This window comes from Ambystoma mexicanum, chromosome 2q, assembly GCF_040938575.1.
Source record: "Ambystoma mexicanum isolate Mex_15411 chromosome 2q, UKY_AmexF1_1, whole genome shotgun sequence".
Lineage (NCBI taxonomy): Eukaryota > Metazoa > Chordata > Amphibia > Caudata > Ambystomatidae > Ambystoma > Ambystoma mexicanum.
In genome coordinates, this window is record NC_090924.1 from 1,481,449,076 (window position 1) to 1,481,471,712 (window position 22,637).

Below are 22,637 nucleotides of genomic sequence, written 5' to 3' on the forward strand. Positions count from 1 at the left end.
CTCAGATTTCACTTCTACCCCTCCCACCCCCCCCCATCATCCTGCATGTCCATCTTCTCTCCCGTCTCCCCTTCTAACGTCCCCACCCTCCTATCCAAAGCCCACCCCACGTCCGCCCCATCTGACCCTCTCCCTTCCCTTCTCATCCCTAAGATTTACCCTCTCCTTATCCACTACCTCACCTCCTTCTTCAACATCTGTCTCTCCTCAGCTACCTTTCCCTCTGCTTTTAAGCATGCTACGATCATCCCTGTTCTGAAGAAACCTTCTGCTGATCCACTTCTCACCTTTAACTTCAGACCTATCTCTCTTCTCCCATTCCACTCCAAGCTTCTCAAGCGCCTTGCCTACTCTCAGCTCTCATCCTTTGTCACAAATTCCTCTCTCCTACCACCCTACCAATCAGGCTTCCGTCCCAAGCATTCCACTGAAACTGCCCTCACCTCTATCCTTAACTCCCTTCTCTCTGCTCGCCATGACAAACAATCCTCTATCCTTATTCTCCTCGATCTCTCTGCAGCCTTTTACACTGTCAATCATCCCTTCCTCCTTCACACTTTCTTCCTTTGGCTTCAAAGGCTCTGTTCTCAACTGGTTATCCTCCTACCTCTCTTCCCGCTCCTTTACTGTCTCCTGGGGTGGCCGGTCCTCTCCTACCTATTTTCTTGAATACGGCGTACCCCAAGGTTCTGTACTTGGTCCTTTCCTCTTCTCTCTTTACACCTCGCTCATTGCCCCTGTTATCTCCTCGTTTGGCATCTCCCACCACTTCTATGCCGACGACACTTGACTCTTTCTCTTTCTCCTCCTTCTCATCTGACCTTCACCAAAAACTCTCTTCCTGCCTTACCGCCATTAAGAACTGGATGTCTTCCCGCTTTCTCTCTTAACACTGGCAAAACCGAAGTTGTATTCTTTCCCTCTAACTCTCTTCCCCCTTCCTTTCCTCCCCCATTCATTCACTTTCCTCCCTCCAATCTCCCTATCTCTCTTCAAGCTCGTAATTTAGGCGTTCTCTTTGACTCCTCTCTCTCCTTCTCCCAACATATTTCCCTTACTTCTCGCACCTGTTGTTTCCACCTCTTCAATATTTGCAAAAACCGTCCTTCTCCAGCATGGGGTCTGGCATGGATTCACATGCTCATGAATATTCCCCGTCGTCAGGCTGGGAATCCTCGGTAAAGAAAAAAATCAGTATCAGTTTCGTTTCTGATCTGTCTTTCGTAGTAGTAACCAATCACTGATCTCTGCGTCATACTGACCACAGCCAATGACTGCCCTCTACCTAAGCCCCGCCTCTGGCAGCCATCTTCAGATTTTTAGCGCACGTTCAAGTGTTGGGAGTCCTTGTGCTTAGCTCTCGAGCTTTTACTGCGTGTTTCGCACTTTTTCAGGTGAATTTTCACATTTTTTCGGTTAATCGAGCCTCAAGCTCCACCGTTTCTACTCCCGTTAACGGCTACCCGTTGCAGGATTTTCCAGAAGATTCGCGGCCTACTTCGAGATGGCCCAGGATGCGAGTTCGTCGCCCGGACCCAAGCTGTTTCGCAGCTGCCCTGGATGCGGGCTGCAGAATGTGTTTAAGGAAGACGAACATTCGCGATGCCTCTACTGTCTTCATGGGGACAAGACTCATGTAGAGAAGGACTGCCAGTTCTGCAAGAACTTGTCGGAGCGGACCATGAGGGACCGTCGATCCCATCTCGCCAGCTGGTTGGAGAAGGGCTCAGCGGGTGAGAAGAAGAAGAAAGGGTCCGGGCGGCTTCTAAGTCCTGTGCAGGCGCCCCGACGACGGGGGCCCAACACCAGGCCAAGCGCCGCAAGTCTGCTGGCTCTGGGAGCGCCGAAAGGTCGGGCTCTTCGGTCGCCAGGCAGGGCTCACCTTCCCCGGCACCGTCAACCACGAGCCAGCGCTCCGGTTCGGGGAAGAGGAAGTCCGAGACCCCGGGTAAGCTTCGGGAGAAGCCCTGTCCGATCTCGGAAGAGGGGGAGCGAGGCATCGCCCCTCCCCCGAAGGAGAAGGCCAGGGACGCACCTAAGGTGGTGAAGGCCCCTACCCTCTATCGAGGCGACTCTGGCCAAGCCGGCAGAGACCCCGCCAGCGGAGACTGCCTCCGGGACTAGAGTTTCCCTGCCGCCAAGGAGGGAATCCTCTTTTCAGCCCATCGTCGTGGCCGCCATGATGGAAGAAGTGAGGGGGGGCACGGTAGCCTCCTCGAGCTCGGAGTCAGCCTCGGAGGAGGAACTGACCGAGGCCGTGAGGAACCTCGAAGTCCAATTCGAGAAGGTTCGATCCCGTAAGGAAGATCTTCGGGAGATAACCGAGGAAGACGATGATGGCGAGGAAGAGCAGCCTTCCCTTCTGGCGCAGCCGGAAGCTAGGCCTCAGGATGGCTTGGCGGCCATTTTGTCTGCGATCCAGTCCTTATGCTCTGAGATAAGGACGAGATTCCCACGGCCCAGGCCGGAGGACCCGCAACCTGGCCCGTCGGGAAGTCCTCAGAACAAACGACGGAGGACCCAACCCTCTCCTCCGCTCGCCCCCGTAAGGCCTACAGTTCCCTCCTGATCCTCCAACGAGTCGGGAGATGACGGTGCATTGGGCTCGACGACAGGTTCTGAGGGCGACGACGACGGAACGGTCTCCCGTCGCACGTGCCTCGCTGCCCGACGAGATTGGCTCATTCCACGCCATGATCGCCAGGGCGTCAGAATTGTTCCAGCTCTGCCCGGAGGAGCAGAAAAAGGAAGGTTTCCTCTATCAGCACCAGGAGGCCAAGAGGAAGACTGTCATTGCGGTGCCTCTAATCAATGACATCTGGGAGGAGGGCCTGTCGGTTCTCAAAAACCCCTCCACGGCACCAGCCAAACGGGACCGGTACGAGAAGAAGTACCAGATCCCCGAAACCGCCCCCCTGTGCCTCAGGGCCCAGCCAACGCCAGACTCGGTCGTCTCGGCGGCGGCGAAGAAGAAAGCGGCGTGGTCAGGAGCCTCGACGTTGAATTCCCCGCCGGACGGCGAGGGAAAGAAGTTGGACGCCATGGGGCGGCGCGTCATTTCGTCGGCGCCGACGACGATCAAAGCGGCCAACGCCCTGGTGATCGTGGCCCGTTACGACAGGGAGCTCTGGTTTAAGCTGGCCCCCATATTGGACTTCCTGCCGGACGACAAGAGGCCAGAGGCCCTGGAAATACTGCAAGAGGGCGAGGTGGCGTCGGACCACGCCATAACGGTGGCAACCGATATTGCCGATACCGGGTTCCGCCAGCTGGGCAACGGTGTTTGCCTAAGACGACGGGGCTGGCTCTGGGCGACCGACTTCCGTCAGGACGTCCAGACCAGGGTGTTGGACATGCCGTTCGACGGCAGCAACTTGTTCGGGAAGGCGGTGGACGAATCCCTCCAAGCCATAAAAACGGACACGAGACGGCCCACGCCCTAGGAGCCCTTCAGCAACGACGGCCCTTTTCGGAGATCCGAAGGCAGACAAGGTGCCTCCAAGGGATCCAGCGGTGGCTCGTCGTCCTACCGCCAGGCGGCACGCTCCTCGTCTCAGGAGGCCTACAGGGGTCGCGGCAAGCAGGGAGCGTCTCGCCGCCGTCGGCAAGGTGGCCAGGGCGGCAAGGCCACCACCTCCAAGCAGGACTGAACCGGCCGTGGTCTCGGGCTCGCACCGAAGCACCCCGGTGGGAGGCCGGCTGACGAATTACGTCGGCGTGTGGAAGTCCATCTCCACCGACCGTTGGGTGCTGGATACCCTGGCAAGAGGACACTATCGAATTCCTGAAGAAGTGCCCTCACGTTCCACCTGTGGCCAGGAAGGAAAATCACGTCCCGCAAATGCTGTTGGAAGTACGGGCGATGCTCAGGGAAGGCGCCATCGAGCATGTCCCGAAGAGGCTCCGGGGCTTCAGGGTGTACTCAAGGTACTTCCTCGTCAGGAAGAAGACGGGCGGTTGGCGCCCCATCCTGGACCTTCGTCGTTTGAACAAATACATCAGATCACAAAAGTTCAGGATGGTCACCCTCCAGCACGTACTGGGACAGCTGGAGGAAGGCGACTTTCTATCGTCGTTGGACCTGGAGGATGCTTACTTCCATGTTCCCATCCTCAAAAGTCACCGAAAGTTCCTCAGGTTCTCCAGCATGGGGTCTGGCATGGATTCACATGCTCATGAATATTCCCCGTCGTCAGGCTGGGAATCCTCGGTAAAGAAAAAACCAGTATCAGTTTCGTTTCTGATCTGTCTTTCGTAGTAATATCCAATCACTGGTCTCTGCGTCATACTGACCACAGCCAATGACTGCCCTCTACCTAAGCACCGCCTCTGGCAGCCATCTTCAGATTTTTACCGCACGTTCATGTGTTGGGATCCTTGTGCTATTGCTCTCGAGCGTTAGTGCTATTTTTTCACGTTTTTTCTCAAAAAACTTCTTGTTTTCGGTCAAAAGAGCCTCAAGCTCCACCGACTCTCCATCCGATCAACGGGGACCCGTGTCGGATTCGTCTGCGCCCCTCAAGGGTGAAGATTTCGTCGAGCTACGCTTTTGGAGGACTCCAGAAGTTTCTCAGGCCCGGACATGGCCCAGGAGAAGGGATGCTCGACGCCCGGAAAGCTGTTCAGGGTCTGCCCTGGATGCCAGCTGCAGAACGTCTTTAAGGAGGACGAACACTCCTTTTGTCTCTACTGCTTACATGAGGACAAGACGCACGTGGAGAAGGACTGTGCGTTTTGCGGCAACATGTCGGAGCGGACCATGAAGGACCGCCATCAACGTCTCGCCAACTGGCTGGAAGGGAAGAGCCCGTCGGGCGAGAAGAAGAAGAAATCCGAGCGGTCTTCTAAGACCTTTGAGGACGCCCCGGCGACGGGGGTCCAACACAAGGCAAAGCACCGCAAGTCCGCTGGCACCGGGAGCGCCGAACGGTCGGGCTTTACGGGCGCCAGGCAGGGCGCACCCTCCCCGGCACCATCAACCACGAGCCAGCGCTCTGGGTCGGGTAAGAGGAAGGCCGAGCACCCGGCGAAGCTCCTGGAGAGGCCCCGGTCGAGCTCGAAGGCCCCATCGGAGGGGGAGCGAGGCAGTGTCCCCCCCCTCAAGGATAAGGCGGTGAGCGCACCTAAGGTGGTGAAGGCCTTAATCCATCCGACCAAGCCCTCTATCGAAACTGTCGCGGCGGCCCTGGCTCAGCCTGTGGGGGCTACACCAGTGGTGGCGACCTCGGGGCTCAGAGTCTCCCTGCCACCTCGGAGGGAGTCCTCTTTTGTGCCCATCGATAGGGCCCCCGTGAAATCCCCCGTGGGGAAGAAAAAGGGGGGGCAGGGCGTCGTCGTAGATTCGGCCTCAACCTCGGAGGAGGAGCTGGTCGAAGTCTTAAGCCACGGCCTCGGCGTGGAAGAAGACCGGCCCGTCGGGATGGATCCCGACGCAGGCGACGACGACGACATCGAGGGTACCGACGGGGCCCCTGATCGCCCGTCGGATCCCCCTCTGCCAGCGCCGCGAGACAGCTCGGCGGCCATTTTGTTGGCTATACAGTCCTTATGCTCAGAGATAAGGACGAGACTACCGTTGCCGACGGAACCTCTCCCGTCGGGGGACCCAGAACCGGGACCTTCTGGTGTTCCCCCTACCAAGAAAAGAAGGATCCACCCTCCGCCTCCTTTTCTGCCGTCGCGCCCCTTCCAGCCCTCCTCCCCGTCCACTCGAGGGGATGATACGGGGACTGACACGGCAGCGACGGGTACGGACGACGAGGTATACGACGAGGATGTACCGTCGTCGCCTCCCACCAGGGCTTCTCCGCCCGACGAGATTGGATCGTTCCACTCCATGATCACCAGGGCATCCGAGCTTTTCCAACTCTGCCCTGAGGAGAAGAAGAAGGAAGGTTTCCTTTATCAGCGGCGCGAGGCCAAGAGGAAGACGGTCCTCTCAGTGCCTCTATTGGACGACATTTGGGATGAGGGCCTCACCCTCCTCAAGAACCCTTCCACGACGCCAGCTAGAAGGGACCTGTACGAGAAGAAGTACCGGGTCCCGGACACGGCCCCCCTGTGCCTCCGGGCGCAGCCCACCCCGGACTCCGTCGTCTCCGCGGCGGCCAGGAAAAAAGCGGGGGGGGGGGTGCGGCCTCCACATCGACTTCCCCACCGGACGGCGAGGGAAAGAAATTGGACGCTATGGGACGCAGAGTCATCTCGTCTGCGGCGACGACGATTAAAGCGGCCAACGCCTTGGCTATCGTGGCCCGCTACGACAGGGAGCTCTGGTACAAACTGGCTCCCCTACTGGACTTCTTGCCGGACGACAAGAGGGCAGAGGCCCTGGAGATCCTGCAGGAAGGCGAGGTGGCTTCGGACCACGCCATTACCGTTGCGACGGACATCGCCGACACCGGGTTCCGCCAGTTGGGCAACGCTGTTTGCCTTAGGCGGCGTGGATGGCTCAAGGCTACGGACTTCCGTCAAGACGTTCAGGCCAGAGTCCTGGACATGCCCTTCGATGGGAACAACCTGTTTGGGAAAACAGTGGACGATTCCCTTCAGGCCATTAAAGCGGACACCGAGACGGCCCGGGCCCTTGGAGTTCTGCAACAACGACGGACGCCCTTTCGGAGCAGCGGAGGCAAGGGCGCCTCCAAAAGTTCAGGCGGCGGTTTCTCCACCTACCGTCAAGCGGCCTGCTCGTCGGCTCAGGAGGCCTACAGAGGACGAGGCAAGTCTGGCGGACCCCGCCGTCGTTGCCAAGGAGGTCAAGGCGGCAAAGCCTCGTCGAAGCAGGATTGAACCGACCGTGGGGTCGGGCCCCCACCGAAGCACCCCGGTGGGAGGCCGGCTGGCGAGATTCGTCAGCGTGTGGGAGTCCATCTCCACCGACCGTTGGGTGCTGGACGCCTTGGCCCGGGGCCACGCGCTCGAATTTCAAAGAAGGTGTCCGCGCGTCCCCCCCGTGGCCAGGAAAGAACTTCACGTCCCTCAACTTCTCCTGGAGGTAAAGGCGATGCTGAGGAAGGGCGCCATCGAACTCGTCCCAAAGAGACTTCGGGGCTCCGGAGTTTACTCGAGATACTTCCTCGTGAAGAAGAAGACGGGGGGATGGCGCCCCATCCTGGACCTGCGACGTCTGAACAAGTTCATCAAGGCGCAAAAGTTCCGGATGGTCACCCTCCAGCACGTCCTGGGTCAGCTGGAGGAAGGAGACTTCCTGTCGTCGTTGGATTTGGAGGATGCCTACTTCCATATTCCCATCCTAAAGGGGCACGGTCGGCCCCCAGGGTATTCACCAAGTGCCTTGCACCGGTGGCGGCGCAGCTGCGCCGCGAGGGGATCCACGTCTACCCCTACCTGGACGACTGGCTCATCCGAGCCAAGTCGAGGGAGCTCGCCCTGGATCACACGGCAAGGACCGTCCGACTTCTCACGGACCTGGGATTCTCCGTGAACTACGCCAAGTCTCACCTGGTACCCGCGCAAAACGCACTGTTTCTGGGAGCGAAGCTCGACACAGTGTCTCTTCTGGCCTCCCCGTCGGAGGAAAGGACCAGGTCCATCCTGGGCAAGGTACAGCGGATGTTGGTTTCCGACGCGGCCAAGGTGAGGTCCATCAAGTCCCTCCTCGGAATGATGTCTTCCTGCATCTACCTCATTCCCATGTGCAGGCTCCGGATGCGCCCGTTGCAGGAGTTCCTGGACGCGCGCTGGATCCAAACGACGGGCAGCTTCGAGGAGAGGATCACACTCGACGAGAGTTTCCGCCGAGCAGTCCGGTGGTGGGGCAACCGCACGCATCTGACGGCGGGCATGGACTTCCAGACCCCAGATCACCAGGAGACAGTGACCACCGATGCCTCCCTGGAAGGGTGGGGAGCGCACACCGAAAATCTGCACGCGAAAGGCATTTGGCTCCCAACGGAGAAGTCCCTCCATATCAACGTCCTGGAGCTCCGTGCAGTGTTCTGGGCCCTCGGGTCCTTCCTTCCGTCCCTCAAGGGCAAGGTGGTGAGGATCTTCACCGACAACACCACCACCATGTTTTACATCAGGAAACAGGGCGGAACCAGGTCCCCAGCGCTGTCCAAGGAGGCGCAGGACCTGTGGCATTGGGCCGTCGCCCAAAGGATGTTTCTGGTGCCATTTCATCTGGCAGGGATAAAAAACACCATCGCCGACTCACTCAGCAGGGAGCTGCGCTCGTGCCACGAGTGGGAACTACGGCAGGATCTAGTGGATCGCCTCTTCCGACGGTGGGGCACACCCCAGATCGACCTGTTCGCGACGGCGACGAACTCCAAGTGCCGGAGGTTCGCCAGCAGGTTTCCCCAGGCGAGGAGCATGGGCGATGCCTTCTCGTTCCCCTGGGAGGGCCTGTTCCTCTACGCGTTCCCTCCTTTGCCACTGCTAATCCGGCTCGTCAACCAGCTCAAGAGGTCACGGTGCAGGATGATCCTCGTCGCACCTGCGTGGCCGAGGCAGATATGGTTCCCGGACCTTCTGGACTTGTCAGCGTCCCCGCCAATCAAGCTGCCGGTGGACGCGGATCTTCTCTCCAGGGAAGGAGGCGCCATCCTCCACCACGACCCGAAATCGCTGAACTTGCAGGCCTGGCTCCTGCAGCGCTAGAGTTTGGAGGATACGACATACCGGCCGACTGCAGAGAGGTTCTTGCAAAGGCCAGGGCGTCCTCGACTCTTAAATGCTACGGACACAAATGGAAGAGGTTCTCTGTCTGGTGCCACGCACAGAAGATTAACCCTCTACGGATTACGGCTCCCCAGGTACTGCCGTACCTGCTGACGCTGGCCAAAGCTGGACTGGCACACGCGTCCATCAAGATTCATCTTGCTGCGATCTCCCGATACACCAGAACCACGGGCCGGACGTCCTTGTGGTCTCATCGTCTGGTGAAAGAGTTCATGAAGGGACTGTTCAGATCGTTCCCGCCGGTGAAGGCTCCGGCCCCGGCGTGGGAGCTCAACGTGGTGCTGACCAAGCTCATGGGACCTCCGTTCGAGCCTCTGCACTCGGCCCCGTTGAAGTTTCTGTCGTGGAAAGCAGCGTTTCTTGTGGCCATCACCTCCGCACGACGGGTGGGAGAGATCCAGGCCCTTTCATGCAAGGCCCCGTACTTGACTTTTCACGACACGAGGGTAGTGCTCAGGACGCACCCCTCCTTCATGCCCAAGGTACCGTCGGACTTCCATCTCAACGAACCCTTGGTGTTGCCTGTGTTCTTCCCGTCGCCTTCGTCGCCGGCTGAGAGGACTTTGCACTCGCTGGATGTGGCTAGAGCGCTGAAGTTCTACGTGGACCGCACGAAGTGTTTTCGGAAGACGTCACAACTCTTTGTGAACTTTGGACCTGTCAATCAGGGGAAGGCTCTCTCGAAGGCTTCCATTTCCAGATGGCTCTCCGGCTGTATCATGTACTGTCATCGGTTGGCAAACCGACCGCTGCCTGGCCGTCCGAGAGCCCATTCCACCAGAGCGATCACAGCTACCACGGCGTTCCTTTCTGGTGTGCCCCTGCTGGACATATGCAGGGCTGCTACGTGGAGGTCGACGCACACCTTCACGAAATTCTACTGCGTCGATCGGGATTCCAGGGAGGAGTCCAGGGTCGGCCAAGCAGTGCTGCGCAACCTGTTCGCCTGAGGTGAGCCTGGTGAGGCGGTAAGATGCTTAATGTTGAGTTGGATGTACTGCTTAATGTTGAGCCTTTGCCACCTCCCGTGGTTGTGCATGTGTGTACTGCTATGTATTCTTTATTCATGAGCATGTGAATCCATGCCAGACCCCATGCTGGAGAAGGAACAAGTTACTTACCTGTAACTGTTGTTCTCCAGCATGGGTCTGGCATGGATTCACATGCGAACCCTCCCGCCTACCCCTCTGCGGCTCTTCACTTGGTCATACTGCCACTTCACGTGCTTCCAAATCTGAAGATGGCTGCCAGAGGCGGTGCTTAGGTAGAGGGCAGTCATTGGCTGTGGTCAGTATGACGCAGAGACCAGTGATTGGATATTACTACGAAAGACAGATCAGAAACGAAACTGATACTGGTTTTTTCTTTACCGAGGATTCCCAGCCTGACGACGGGGAATATTCATGAGCATGTGAATCCATGCCAGACCCATGCTGGAGAACAACAGTTACAGGTAAGTAACTTGTTCCTTCATCGTCCAGGGACGCCACTACCAATTCAGAGCACTGCCGTTCGGATTGAAGTCGGCCCCCAGGGTCTTTACCAAGTGCCTAGCACCAGTGGCGGCGCGGCTGCGCCTGCAGGGGATTCACGTCTACCCCTACCTGGACGACTGGCTCATCCGCTCAAGGACGAGGGAACTCGCCGTCGAACACACTGCGAGGACCGTCCAGCTACTCACAGACCTGGGATTCGCCATAAACTACCCAAAGTCCCACCTGGTGCCGTCGCAGGTGGCCCTGGTTCTGGGAGCGAAGCTCGATACAGTGAGGCGCCTGGCGGCCCCGTCGGAAGAACGGATGAAGACCATTCTAGGCAAAGTGCAGCGCCTGCTAGCCACGGACGTGGCCAGGGTGAGGTCCATCAAGTCCCTCCTGGGGATGATGTCCTCTTGCATCTACCTGGTGCGCCTCTGCAGACTACGGATGCGCCCTCTTCAAGAATTTCTCGACGCCCGTTGGATGCAGGCATCGGGCACCTTCGAAGACAGTGTCCCCCTCAACCAGGTGTTCCGGCGGGCGATTCAGTGGTGGGGCGTTCGAGCGCACCTCACGGCGGGCAAGGACTTTCAGACGCGGGCGTACCAGGAGACGGTGACGACGGACGCCTCCCTGGAAGGTTGGGGTGCCCACACCGGAGATCTCCACGCAAGAGGCCTCTGGCTCCCGGAGGAGAGGCTCCTGCACATCAACGTCCTGGAACTACGAGCCGTGTTCTGGGCTCTCAAATCGTTCCTCCCGTCGCTCAAGGGCAAGGTGGTGCGGATCTTCACGGACAACACCACGACAATGTTTTACATATGGAAGCAGGGAGGCACCAGATCCCCAGCCCTATCCAAGGAGGCACAGGATCTGTGGCACTGGGCGGTCGCCCAGGGGATGTTCCTGGTTCCCTTCCACCTAGCAGGGGAAAGCAACACCATTGCCGACTCGCTCAGCAGGGAGCTGCGCGCGTGTCACGAGTGGGTACTGCGCCAGGATCAGGTGGATCAACTCTTCCGACGATGGGGCAAACCCCAAATCGACCTGTTCGCAACAGCGACAAACTCGAAGTGCAAGAGGTTCGCCAGCAGGTTTCCCCAGCCGAGAAGCATGGGCGATGCGTTCTCGTTCCCCTGGGACGGCCTATACCTGTATGCGTTCCCTCTGTTGCCGTTGCTGCTTCGACTCATCAGCCAGCTCAAGAGGTCCCGGTGCAGGATGATCCTCGTCGCACCGGCGTGACCGAGGCAGATCTGGTTCCCGGACCTTCTGGACTCGTCAACGTCCCCTCCCATCAAGCTGTCGGCGGACGCGGACCTTCTCTCCAGAGAAGGAGGCGCCATCTTCCACCACGACCCGGTGTCGCTGAACCTGCAGGCTTGGCTCCTGTAGCGCTAGAGTTTGGAGGCTACGATATACCGGCCGATTGCAGAGAGGTTCTTGCAAAGGCCAGGGTGTCCTCGACTCTCAAATGCTACGGTCATAAGTGGAAGAGGTTCTCTATCTGGTGCCGAGCACAGAAGATCAACCCCCTACGGATTACGGCCCCTCAAGTGCTGCCGTACCTGCTATCGCTGGCAAAGGCTGGGCTAGCCCATGCCTCCATTAAGATTCATCTGGCGGCGATCTCCAGATATACCAGAACCACAGGACGGACGTCCCTATGGTCCCATCGACTGGTAAAAGAGTTTATGAAAGGACTGTTCCGGTCGTTCCCGCCGGTGAAGGCTCCGGCCCCGGCGTGGGAACTTAACGTGGTGCTGACCAGGCTCATGGGGCCCCCATTCGAGCCGATGCACTCCGCACCGATGAAGTTTGTGTCGTGGAAGACTGCATTCCTGGTGGCCATTACCTCCGCACGACGAGTGGGAGAGATCCAGGCCCTATCCTGCAAAGCACCGTACTTGACTTTCCATGCCTCGAGGGTGGTGCTTAGGACGCACCCCTCCTTTATGCCCAAGGTGCCGTCGGACTTCCATCTTAACCAGCCCTTGGTGTTACCTGTTTTCTTCCCGTCTCCTTCGTCGCCGGCCGAGAGGACTTTGCAATCGCTGGATGTGGCTAGAGCGCTGAAGTTCTACGTGGACCGCACAGAGTTTCCGGAGGACATCACAGCTGTTCGTGAACTTTGGACCTGTGAATCAAGGGAAGGCTCTCTCGAAGTCTTCTATTTCCAGATGGCTCTCCGGCTGCATCATGCACTGCCACCGGTTGGCTAACCGACCGCTGCCAGGCCGTCCGAGAGCCCATTCGACCAGAGCGATCGCTGCTACTACGGCGTTCTTATCTGATGTGCCCCTGCTGGACATCTGCAGGGCTGCTACGTGGAGGTCGACGCACACCTTCACGAGATTCTACTGCGTCGATCGGGATTCCAGGGAGGAGTCCAGGGTCGGCCAAGCAGTGCTGCGCAACCTGTTCGCTTAAGGTGAGCCTGGTGAGGAGGTAAGAGATGCTTAATGTTGAGTTTTTTGTATTGCTTAATGTTGAGCCTTTTGCCACCCCCCCGTGGTTGTGCATGTGTGTACTGCTATTTATTCTTATATTCATGAGCATGTAAATCCATGCCAGACCCCATGCTGGAGAAGGAACAAGTTACTTACCTGTAACTGTTGTTCTCCAGCATGGGTCTGGCATGGATTCACATGCGAACCCTCCCGCCTACCCCTCTGCGGCTCTTCGCTTGGTCATAATGCCTCTTCACGTGCTACCAAATCTGAAGATGGCTGCCAGAGGCGGGGCTTAGGTAGAGGGCAGTCATTGGCTGTGGTCAGTATGACGCAGAGATCAGTGATTGGTTACTACTACGAAAGACAGATCAGAAACGAAACTGATACTGATTTTTTCTTTACCGAGGATTCCCAGCCTGACGACGGGGAATATTCATGAGCATGTGAATCCATGCCAGACCCATGCTGGAGAACAACAGTTACAGGTAAGTAACTTGTTCCTTCTCTCACTTTCCACGCTACCAAACTGTTAATCTCCTCCCTTATCTTCTCCCGCCTCTTCTACTGCTCTTCCCTACTCTTTGGACTTCCTACTTCTCATCTTGCCACTCTTAAATCCATCTACCACTCTGCTGTTCGTACCCTCTGTCTCCTTATCTCCCGTGACTCCTCTCTACCTCTCTTACCTTAGCTGACTTCCTTTTCACTCCCAACTTAAATTTCAATTTCTCTGCCTTGTCTTCAAATCCCTCCATGGTCTCGCTCCCCCTTAGCTCTCCTCCCTTCTCTCCTTCTACTCCCCCTCCCGTTCCCTTCGGTCCGCTGACCATTTCCTTCTCACTGTACCTCCGTCCCCTTGTGCCTCCTCCCGTTTCCACTCCTTCCAATTCCTTGCACCTCTACACTGGAACTCCCTTCCTCTTGCTATCCGTTCTTCCACCACCTTCACCTCATTCCGTACTTCCCTTAAATCTCTCCTCCTCCATTCTCCTCCTTGAAACTCCCCCCCTTCTCGTTCCCCCCCTCCTTATTCTTTCCACCCGACCATCTCCTGCCTCCCCGCTCTCACCCTCCCCTTCCCTCCTCCTACCCTTCTCCACCACTCCCCCGCCTATCCACTCCCCTTTTCTCCCTATCCCCTGCAGTTAATTGCTCTTCTCACTGTTTTGTTGATTGGTTCATAATGTAATTGCTTCAACCGTTATATTGTTTGTTTTTATGTATTATGTTGTTCCATTGTACAGCGCTTTGTGTTTGTATTTATTGATTTATAAAGCGCCTTACACCAAATACAAATATGGAAAGAACTTGCCCACTGAGAAAGACTAATCAGTTCTTTGTCTCAGTGGCGGCAGGAAGAGAGGGGGATGCAGTCTCCAAATCCACTATCTCTACATGGATTGTCCAGTGCATCACTCTTGCTGAGAGAGAACTGCCCTTCAAGCCTAGAGCACACTCCACTCCAGGCACTGGAGCATCCAAAGCATTCATTGCAAATGTTCCCCTTGAGTCCATTTGCAAAGGGGCAACCTGGAGTTCTGTACACACATTTACAAAACACTATTGCCTAGACACTCCTTTTACATCTGATTCTCAGGTGGGACACGCAGTACTAAGACATCTTTTCACTACTGTTCCTTCTCACGATCCACCTCCAACTCCGGGTTCTGCTCGCTAGTCTCTGCACAGCATGTGATTCTAAGCCGATTAACAAACATGCACACTCCCTATGAAGTTTTTGCGCCTTCACATTCCTTGGAGATAGCTACAGCATTTTACCTGAATTAACTGTATTTGTTGGAGCATGCTTAACTGGGCTTTTTAAAAAAGCTGCAAAGCTGAATTCTCTGCTGGTGCAAGAAAATGGCAACTGCTTGTCACGTTTCTGTTCCTCGGCAGGATACATTTGTTCTGCATTTATTTGCTATCTACCGAGTCCCGGTGCATGCCTGGCACATGATTTTTCTACCTATGGGTACGCTGCATCATGACCCTACCTATTATAGCCATGCTGCCCTACATGTGTAGTGAGACCCTTATCTTGGTACACGCCTACCTGTCACCTAGTCTATTCTATTTAAAACACACTACTTGTGCAAGCTAACACCTCATCTGTCCCTACTTGTGTAGCGGAAGAAACTATTCTTTGTGCCAGCTGCGTTTCCAGGAGAGTTTAAAGTGCAGTTTCAAATGTGCTCTTTCTGATTTTGTAATTCCGTTTATTCAGAGAATGTCAGGGGGGGTACATGCTCTCTAGTCAACAATTGCCCCACTACATTCCCCCTCTGGTCGAATCATCGACCACACATTAATGTTTTCTCATCATATTCATGTTGCCTCCTTTGGCTACATATTCAGCTATACTGCATGTCATAAGCCAGCACTCGCAATTGGTATCACATTTCATCCAGTGTTCATTGTAGTTATGGGTATCTTTTGAGCATGTAAACAATGCTCCATGATGTCTTACTGGCGGCCCCAATGGGTACATGGGACAGTAAACTTCCTCATCAGTTTGAGTGTACCGATGTACAGTGTCAGCCACATTAACCATTACGGTCATTTGGAGTGTCTTCTTGCCAGTCTTTTTACATTTGTTTATTGCTATTCTCAAGATGCAAAAAGCCATTGGGAGCAGTACCAAAATTGGCAACAGAAATTTGAATGCATCCGTCAGCCGTGTAGGCATCCAGGAGAATAGATAACTGAACCAGCTATCATGCCCTATGTCATCTACTTGCTCCTCCATTTTACCTTGCAGCTCCCTCGGGGGAGTATATGGCCACTGTCAAGGCCCCATACTCCTCATGTGCCACCCCAGTTGGATGGAAGTTGCACATAAGATCTCGTGCTGCAAGCCCAGTGATGTTCCATTAGTACAGCTGTGCCAACTTTCATACCTGCTAAACCCATAATGTGTGTGTACCCTTCTTTGTCACCAAGCTTTACTGAACCATTATTTATAAAGCATAATGTTGGTGCTTGCAGTTTGGTTATGGGTAGTGGTCCTGCTTCATCTTCCACCCATGTTAAACATGCTGCAGTTTTTTTCCATTCCTCACGGCACACATCATTTTTTATCACTTCTATTGGTACAGTCCATACTGCTTCTGCTTTGCATCCCATTATTCCATCAACCCATCCTTCTGAGCAATACTTCTCATAGCCCTTATTGTCTCCACAACTGGGCGGAATACAATTTCCTGTTCTAACTGGAAATCTACTTGTTTTTTAACTTCACTAACATTCTGCCAGAAGGACACATTCACCTCATCAGTTAGATTCAGTGTGAGATAAAATAAGAAATAAAAACAACACGAGAAGGGAAAAGGGAAGCACAGCAATAGCCATGATGTCTGTTGTGTTAGATGTTCTGCAGCGTATTGATCGGCCTATTATGAAAGATGAGGTACATAAGGATATGAAAACATTCTTACAGTTTGCCTAGTACCGGGCTATAGTGAAATACTAGTATTTTTTTCAGGGGAGTGAGGCAAGCTGTATATACCTTTTCAAAACATCTTGCATCCAATGACAATAATCAAATATTTGATTTTCAAACCACTTCCATTATTATGTGGTTCATTGAAAAATATAAGAATAGTGCTGATAAAAATATAAAAAATTTGGAAAATAGAAATAGTCCCAATACATTTTTTTAAGATAAAGTAGAAAAAACTGTCCGTTGTAGATCTATGCTCTTGTGAAAAATAAAGAAGTCCCAATACAATGTGAAGATGGGCAAGTAGAGAAAATATTGTGTTAAAGATGATTGTCCTTGTGAAAAATAGTAGCAGCAGCAGAGATACTATATTGGTGATGTGTTCAAAAAGTCTTCTGCATATACTGTAATTTAAATCTGCGCCTTGATGTGGCTTGCGGCATTGTTCCTTTGGGATATGTGCGTTAGGAATCTTGAAACAACTTTAGTCAAGTAAAGTTAAAGCACCACCTCCTTTCTTATTGTTCTAGTGATAGTTCAGCGTCGTTGTTCCTCAAGCGGTGCAATGTGACTTATATCCCCTTTACTCTCAAGTTCCTTATTTCTTTTATCTACTTTCTCAACATGCACTTGAGCTCTTGTCCTGGGTCTGGTTTCGTTCTCTTCTCCCTTGGGATCCTGGTAGCTGGGTAGGGAGGCAGCACTCTTTTATCGTTTTTATGTTGGCTATGTTGACCCATTATATAAAAAAAAGAAATGTTGAGGTTAAAGAGGATTCTCAGAAATGTGCTAATTCCCTCCACCTTACGGACCCCCAGCAACTTTGCTGGATTTTGAGGACTGGATTTTCTTAACCTGGAGAGAGACCTTTTTCCCACTCTCTCATGTATTTTAATGTGATTTGACCACTGTTTCTCCTGGTTGTGGAGTCTGACAATCTCCATAGGCATCATCTTTTACATTGTGTCACACAGCATCTTCAGTGCAGTGACACAGGGAAGTCTTTCAGATCTCCCAAAGGTTTAAATACCTTCTCTGGGATAAACTACTGTTTCCAAGAGCAGTGAAGTGAAATGGACTTTGCTTACATTTGTAACTTTCTAGACCCTGCACACACTATTTTACAATAGGGTGCTGGAGGGGTTACCCAGTATCCCCTTTGTCTAGCTTCTCATGTAACATTTTTTGTTACCCTTTCCTCACTGAATGCCTGGTAGCAGTGGTTTTGTTTTTACAACCGTGGTGTGCATTTACCGCGGGCTGCGTTAGCAGCTGCAGTAAAGCACCCAAGGGTGCCATTTTCGTCAAAATGGCCCTGGTCTTCTTTTTTTGCCAATTCTTTGTGGAAAGGTCCTTCTTGTGATTTACTCTGTGCGCCAAACAAGGTTTGGTCCCATTGTTAGCTTTACCTTTGGCGGGATTCACGAGTGAAGGTGCCCGAAACTCCCTGTGCTTAGTCTCCTAGGAGACCCAAATGCACTCTGTAGTGATTGCCCAGCTGACTGTCCGGTAAGGACAGCCACCCTGCTGGATGAATGACAGCTAGGCTTGAATGAATGGGAGAGAACTGAATAAAAGTCAAGGCTTTTGGCTTGGAAGGCAAAGTTGACCACTGGACGAAGGAACCAAAGAACTTGAAGAGGACGCCTGCTGCAACTCCTGGACCGTTAGTTTGCCGGGTGAAGCTCTGCTGCTTTGCTGAAACTCCAAATTTGTATCGACGGAGAAGCACCTGCAAGGACGACTTCTCGCATTGAGTTGGTGGGACCATCTACTCAAAAGTAAGCCACCTGGACATTCTCTCTGAGTTGGTTGCTTTTCCACAGAGTTGCTTCTGGAAACCTAATAGCCAGGGAGAGGAACACCAGATTGTGTGCGTTTCTTTTAAGTTGGCCAAGAGCTCCAGGAAGATCCTCCGGACTCCCAGGAAGCAGGACTGGCCGAACCTGAGCCCCCTCAACAGAGTGCGGGACCCCAGAAGCTAGGAAGTCCATCTCGACAGCCAGGAACCGCTGTTTCTATTTGCGGTAGTCGCAAGGAGCTTAAACACCGAAGTGCCACTTGTAAAGATTGCCGGTTGCGAGCGGTGACCGTCCCATTGCAGTGCAGGATTCTCCAGAAGTCCTCCCTCTTGTCCCCAAGACTGAGGCCCAGGAACAGGGAGATCTGCTGAGCTGCACAGGAACAGAAGTCAACTGCTGCACTTTTTCTTCTATACAAAGGCACTGTAAAGTCTGATTGAACTTACCTCTTATTGTAGAGTTGCTTGCATCTTCTAATACTCACAAGTATAATCAGCTTGTGGTCCTACATTTGATTCTTCTTTTCTTCAAAGACTTCTAAAACATTGTGCAAAGGCTTTTCTACTTAACTACCGAAAGTGTTTCACACTATATACGACTTATGCCCATTGACTTTGGCCTAGCCTGTTATACTAAATGACACTGCTTAGGAGATCCAAAAGTATTTGCCTGCTTCAGAATATTTGTGGTCTCTTGTTTGTTCTAATAACCTTCTTCTTTTACCAACTTCTAACAGTATTCTAAATGCAAACAGTAAGATATTAATGTCCCCAGCACCCTAGCTGTTGAAGTCCTCTGAGGGTGTAGGTAGTGTCGGTGGGCCATCCCAAAAGGGTCTTTACTGATTTTAGAATATTAATAGTGTGTGTTTTGAAGTGTATTTGAGTGTTACTTTTATATTGCTCCCTTCTGAAGAAGGCTTACTCTAACTGACTGATAAATAGTTTATTCAAGAAACCTTGTGTGTAAGTGTTTATTTGAATACTTGTCACTGTGAATCTCTGTGCAACTCCCCTACAGCTCACATTGACCCCTCTTGAGATAAGTTTGGCTGCTCAACACGCTACCTAATTGTGTAGTACAAGCTTATACCAAAGGTTGTGTTTCCTATTACCTGTAGTCTGCATTGTTGTAGTGCACCCTAAGGGTACTGCATACAAACTTTGGCTAACATCTGTGAACCAAAACAGACAGGGGGGCACAGCATTGAGGCCCCAAAATGTGGCCCTGGAATCCCCACCATAGGAAATCTGCCTTAACAGTTGACCTATCATGTTTTGCATATGCCCTGTGTGGATTTCTTTTTGTGGCAGTTTTTTTCATTTCATCCCCGTGGAGCATGTGGTATTAGGTATCGTATTGAAGCTACGTTTCACCTGGCATTGACGGCATCCATTACTGTGACCAAGTTGGCCATTGTCGCACAGGCCCCCCCCTGGCGGCTTTTTAAAGACCTGATCCAGTCTGATTTTGGAGTTATTTGAATTTGCAGGAATCTGAGGCAGAAAGACTGCCTCCATCAAGTGCATTTTATGGAAGGTAAGCAATTTGTCTGACAGTCCTTCATAGGGAATGGGCAGCTGCCTGTAGAATGTTGCCATGCGTTGTTATTGCTTTTAGGTACATGATTGTGTGTGTCTCTCTGAGCTCTGACTAAGTGCTCATTTGCTTTCGCCAACATTGATGTCTAATGATATAGGTGCTCTTTGGCGTCATGAGACCTAACTCAATGTGCAGTAGATATTGTGAACTGTTTTCAGTGATGTGTAACTGAGAGCCCTACAAAATGTGAAACTTACAGGGCTCGCCATCCACCAAACGCAGAGGACCGATGTTGCAGCCCATTATTGAAGGAGAAACGGCGCATTTCTTTGAAGAAATCAAGGTATTGATATTCTGCAGTACTATGAATATATGCAGCATTGTCTCCGTTCTAGAGGGATTTGACAGAAATGTAATCACTGTTATTTCTGTCTAGGAGGAAGAGGAAGACGAAGAGTGTTTGAGTATGTCCTCTGAGAGCAGCGAGACGGCTAGTCCCATTGTTGAGACAGAACACATTAGAAAGCAGGAGGAGGAAAATGTGTCCCCTAAAGTTGAAGAGTTCCAACAAAAGATGGCCCTCGATATCAGATTGTCAAGTTCCCGAGCATCTTCTATGTATGTATAGCGCTCTACTTTTTCAAATGACTAAAGGTGAATGTGATGCCCTTGGACTAGCTCGCATCTTGTCTGTTCCGTTTGGTTCCATGCTTTGTTTCGTCGTGTATGGCAGAGTGACGTCTTTACGACTGATTTGGGAAATGGGCCCTATAATCGCGCCTTGCCCAAACTTCATAAACCCTTGATCCCAAATTCTATGCAAATGAGGCTGCACTTCAAATTTCTCTTGTGGGCATTTGCATTGCATGAAAGCCCTGGTTGCTTGTCACTATTGTAGATGACCACCTGATCTTAATCTGCTATGACATCTGTGGAAAATTGTAAGAATTGTGCCCGTTGATTAACCATACTTTACGGTTTAACTCCTGAAGGCACTTAAACATGCAAAAATGGCTTGTTAATGTGTGAAGATCGATTTTCAGTCAACCCTGTCAGAGGGTTATGAGAGAGAACATGGTATTTGACACTGACTCTAGCCAGTCTCTCAAGGTAACAGACTGAACAGTAAGACAGACTTTGGGATAGATTGGGGGGTGCATAAGAGGACCACACTTGCATACACACAGGCGCGAGAGCGCCGGCACGAAATTCCAAGCGGTCTGTGGCTGTTCTATAAAGTCTACTGCATGACTTTGGTCGTGTTACATTGTTGCCACATACTAGCTTATTTATATCATCTTTACGTTGTAAATTGCAGCTTTTTTACTGCAGTATTTTACTGTCCTTTAGCTTTTAGCATTTATTACTGTGACTTTTAACATTTGAATTTAGTAATTTGATTTTAGTATCGTGATTTTAGATATATTTTTGTGCTCCTTCATATCACTTCTTAAAGTTGCTTGCTGAGCTTATGCACTATCAATTGTAATTGCTTTTGAAAGTCGAACACTGCGTTCAGCTGTAAGCCTTCGTTACAGTGCAGCCGAGTCATCCTCCTGCTGAACGTGCTCCTTTGTTAGGCATCCCGCACTAAACTACATTGCCCAGACTGCTTGTAGTTACCGCGCCATAGAAATTTGCAACACAGGCGTGAACACAAGCGGCCTATTGCGGTCCTGAAGGTTGGAAGTGCAGGCTCCTTTCACATGGCCTTATTAATGAGTATTGCTGAGGTATTAGCCGCTATTGCGGCTGCCAGGAGTATTTACGACCACAGGGAACAGAGGGCTGATCCCCACTGCATGGTGAGTCGTAATATCTGTAATACTGAAGGTATTACTCCTGATTATGCTACCTCTTTGCTGCTGTCGGGCTGTGTACAAGTATCGGTAGCAGACTTGCCTCACGGGAATACCATTGTATAATCCACAACTGCCCACACCTTCCACTATAGGAAGGGACGAGTCGCGGGATGTGCAGAACTCTAGTAGCTCTCGATACTGTGGCTCTAATTTAGAGTCTAATCAAGGAGGTTTGGCTCTGATTCAAGGGGCCACTCCTCCCCCGGTGAACTGTCTACTGCCCAGGTGAACTGTGGCCTTGTTCTTGACGCTGTGGGAGGGGTTCTTCCTTCCTAAGAAGTACGATTATTCCTGTCTCCGACCTTAAGATTATGATGCTAAATACTAGGTCTTTGGTAAAGCACGCTGTTGAAGTAGCTACATATAGTGAAGATAATGAAAATGATGTCTGTGCTATTGCTGAGACTTGGGGCCATAGTGCAGCAGGCCTGTCTCTGAATCTAGCTATTCCAGATGGGTAGTGTTAGGGAGAATTCTCAGAAATGTGCCAATTGCCTTCTACCTTACAGACCACCAGCTCTTTTGCCTGACTTTAGGACTTTTAAGTTTTATCCTGGAGCGAGTGAGACCTTTTTCCCACTCTCTCGTATTTGTCTGTGATTTGAACACTGTTTCTTTTGTTTTTGGAGTCTGACAAACTCCATAGGCATCATCTTTACATTGTGACACAAAGCACCTTCAGTGCAGTGACACAGGGAAGTCTCTTAGATTTCCCAAAGGTTTAAATACCTTTTCTTGGTGAAACAGGTTCCAAGAGCAGTGAAGTGAAATTGACTTTACTTCCATTTGTAACTTTCTAGACCCAGCACACACTATCTTATAATAGGGTGCTGCAGGTGTTTCTTAGTATCCCCCTTTTGTCTAGTTTCTAAGGTAACATTTTTATGTTACACTTTTTACAATTAATGGCTGGTGGCAGTGGTTTACTTTTTACTACCATTGAGTGTTTCTACCGCGGGCTGCAATTTACAACTAAAGTGAAGCACCAGTGGGTGTCCATTTTGTCAAAATGGCCATGGTCTGCTTTTTTTGCCATTACTTGTTGGAAAGGTCCTTCCTGAGATGTATTCTGCGCGACAAACCAGAGTTGGCACCTTTGTTCGTTTTGTCTTTGGCAGGATTCACCAGTGAAGCCTGCCTCTGGCTCCAGCGTGTCTGGCATGGCAGGAAGCAAGGGAGGTGCCCGAAACTCCCTGTGCTTAGTCTCCTTGGTTACAGGAATGCACCTAAACGTGATTGACTGGCTGGCTGTCCTTGGAGGACAGCAGCCCTGCTGTGATTGACCGCTAGACTATGAATGAATGGGAGAAACCCCCATAAAAGGCAATGTCTTTTAGACAGAAGGCATAGTC

At 52.2% G+C, this 22,637-nt stretch overlaps 1 protein-coding gene across 3 annotated transcripts in view; it reads left to right on the plus strand.

The window, feature by feature from the left end:
• The window catches only part of FAM13B (family with sequence similarity 13 member B), a 694,693-nt gene that overhangs the window by 550,354 nt on the left and 121,702 nt on the right, over positions 1-22,637 (plus strand). For 2 of the 3 annotated variants that reach the window (XM_069649076.1, XM_069649078.1), the window contains exons 19-20: positions 19,683-19,766; positions 19,860-20,041. In XM_069649076.1, coding sequence (XP_069505177.1) covers positions 19,683-19,766; positions 19,860-20,041 — 266 coding nt within the window. The remainder of the gene's footprint in view (positions 1-19,682; positions 19,767-19,859; positions 20,042-22,637) is intronic. The other variant, XM_069649077.1, reaches the window with a different exon arrangement.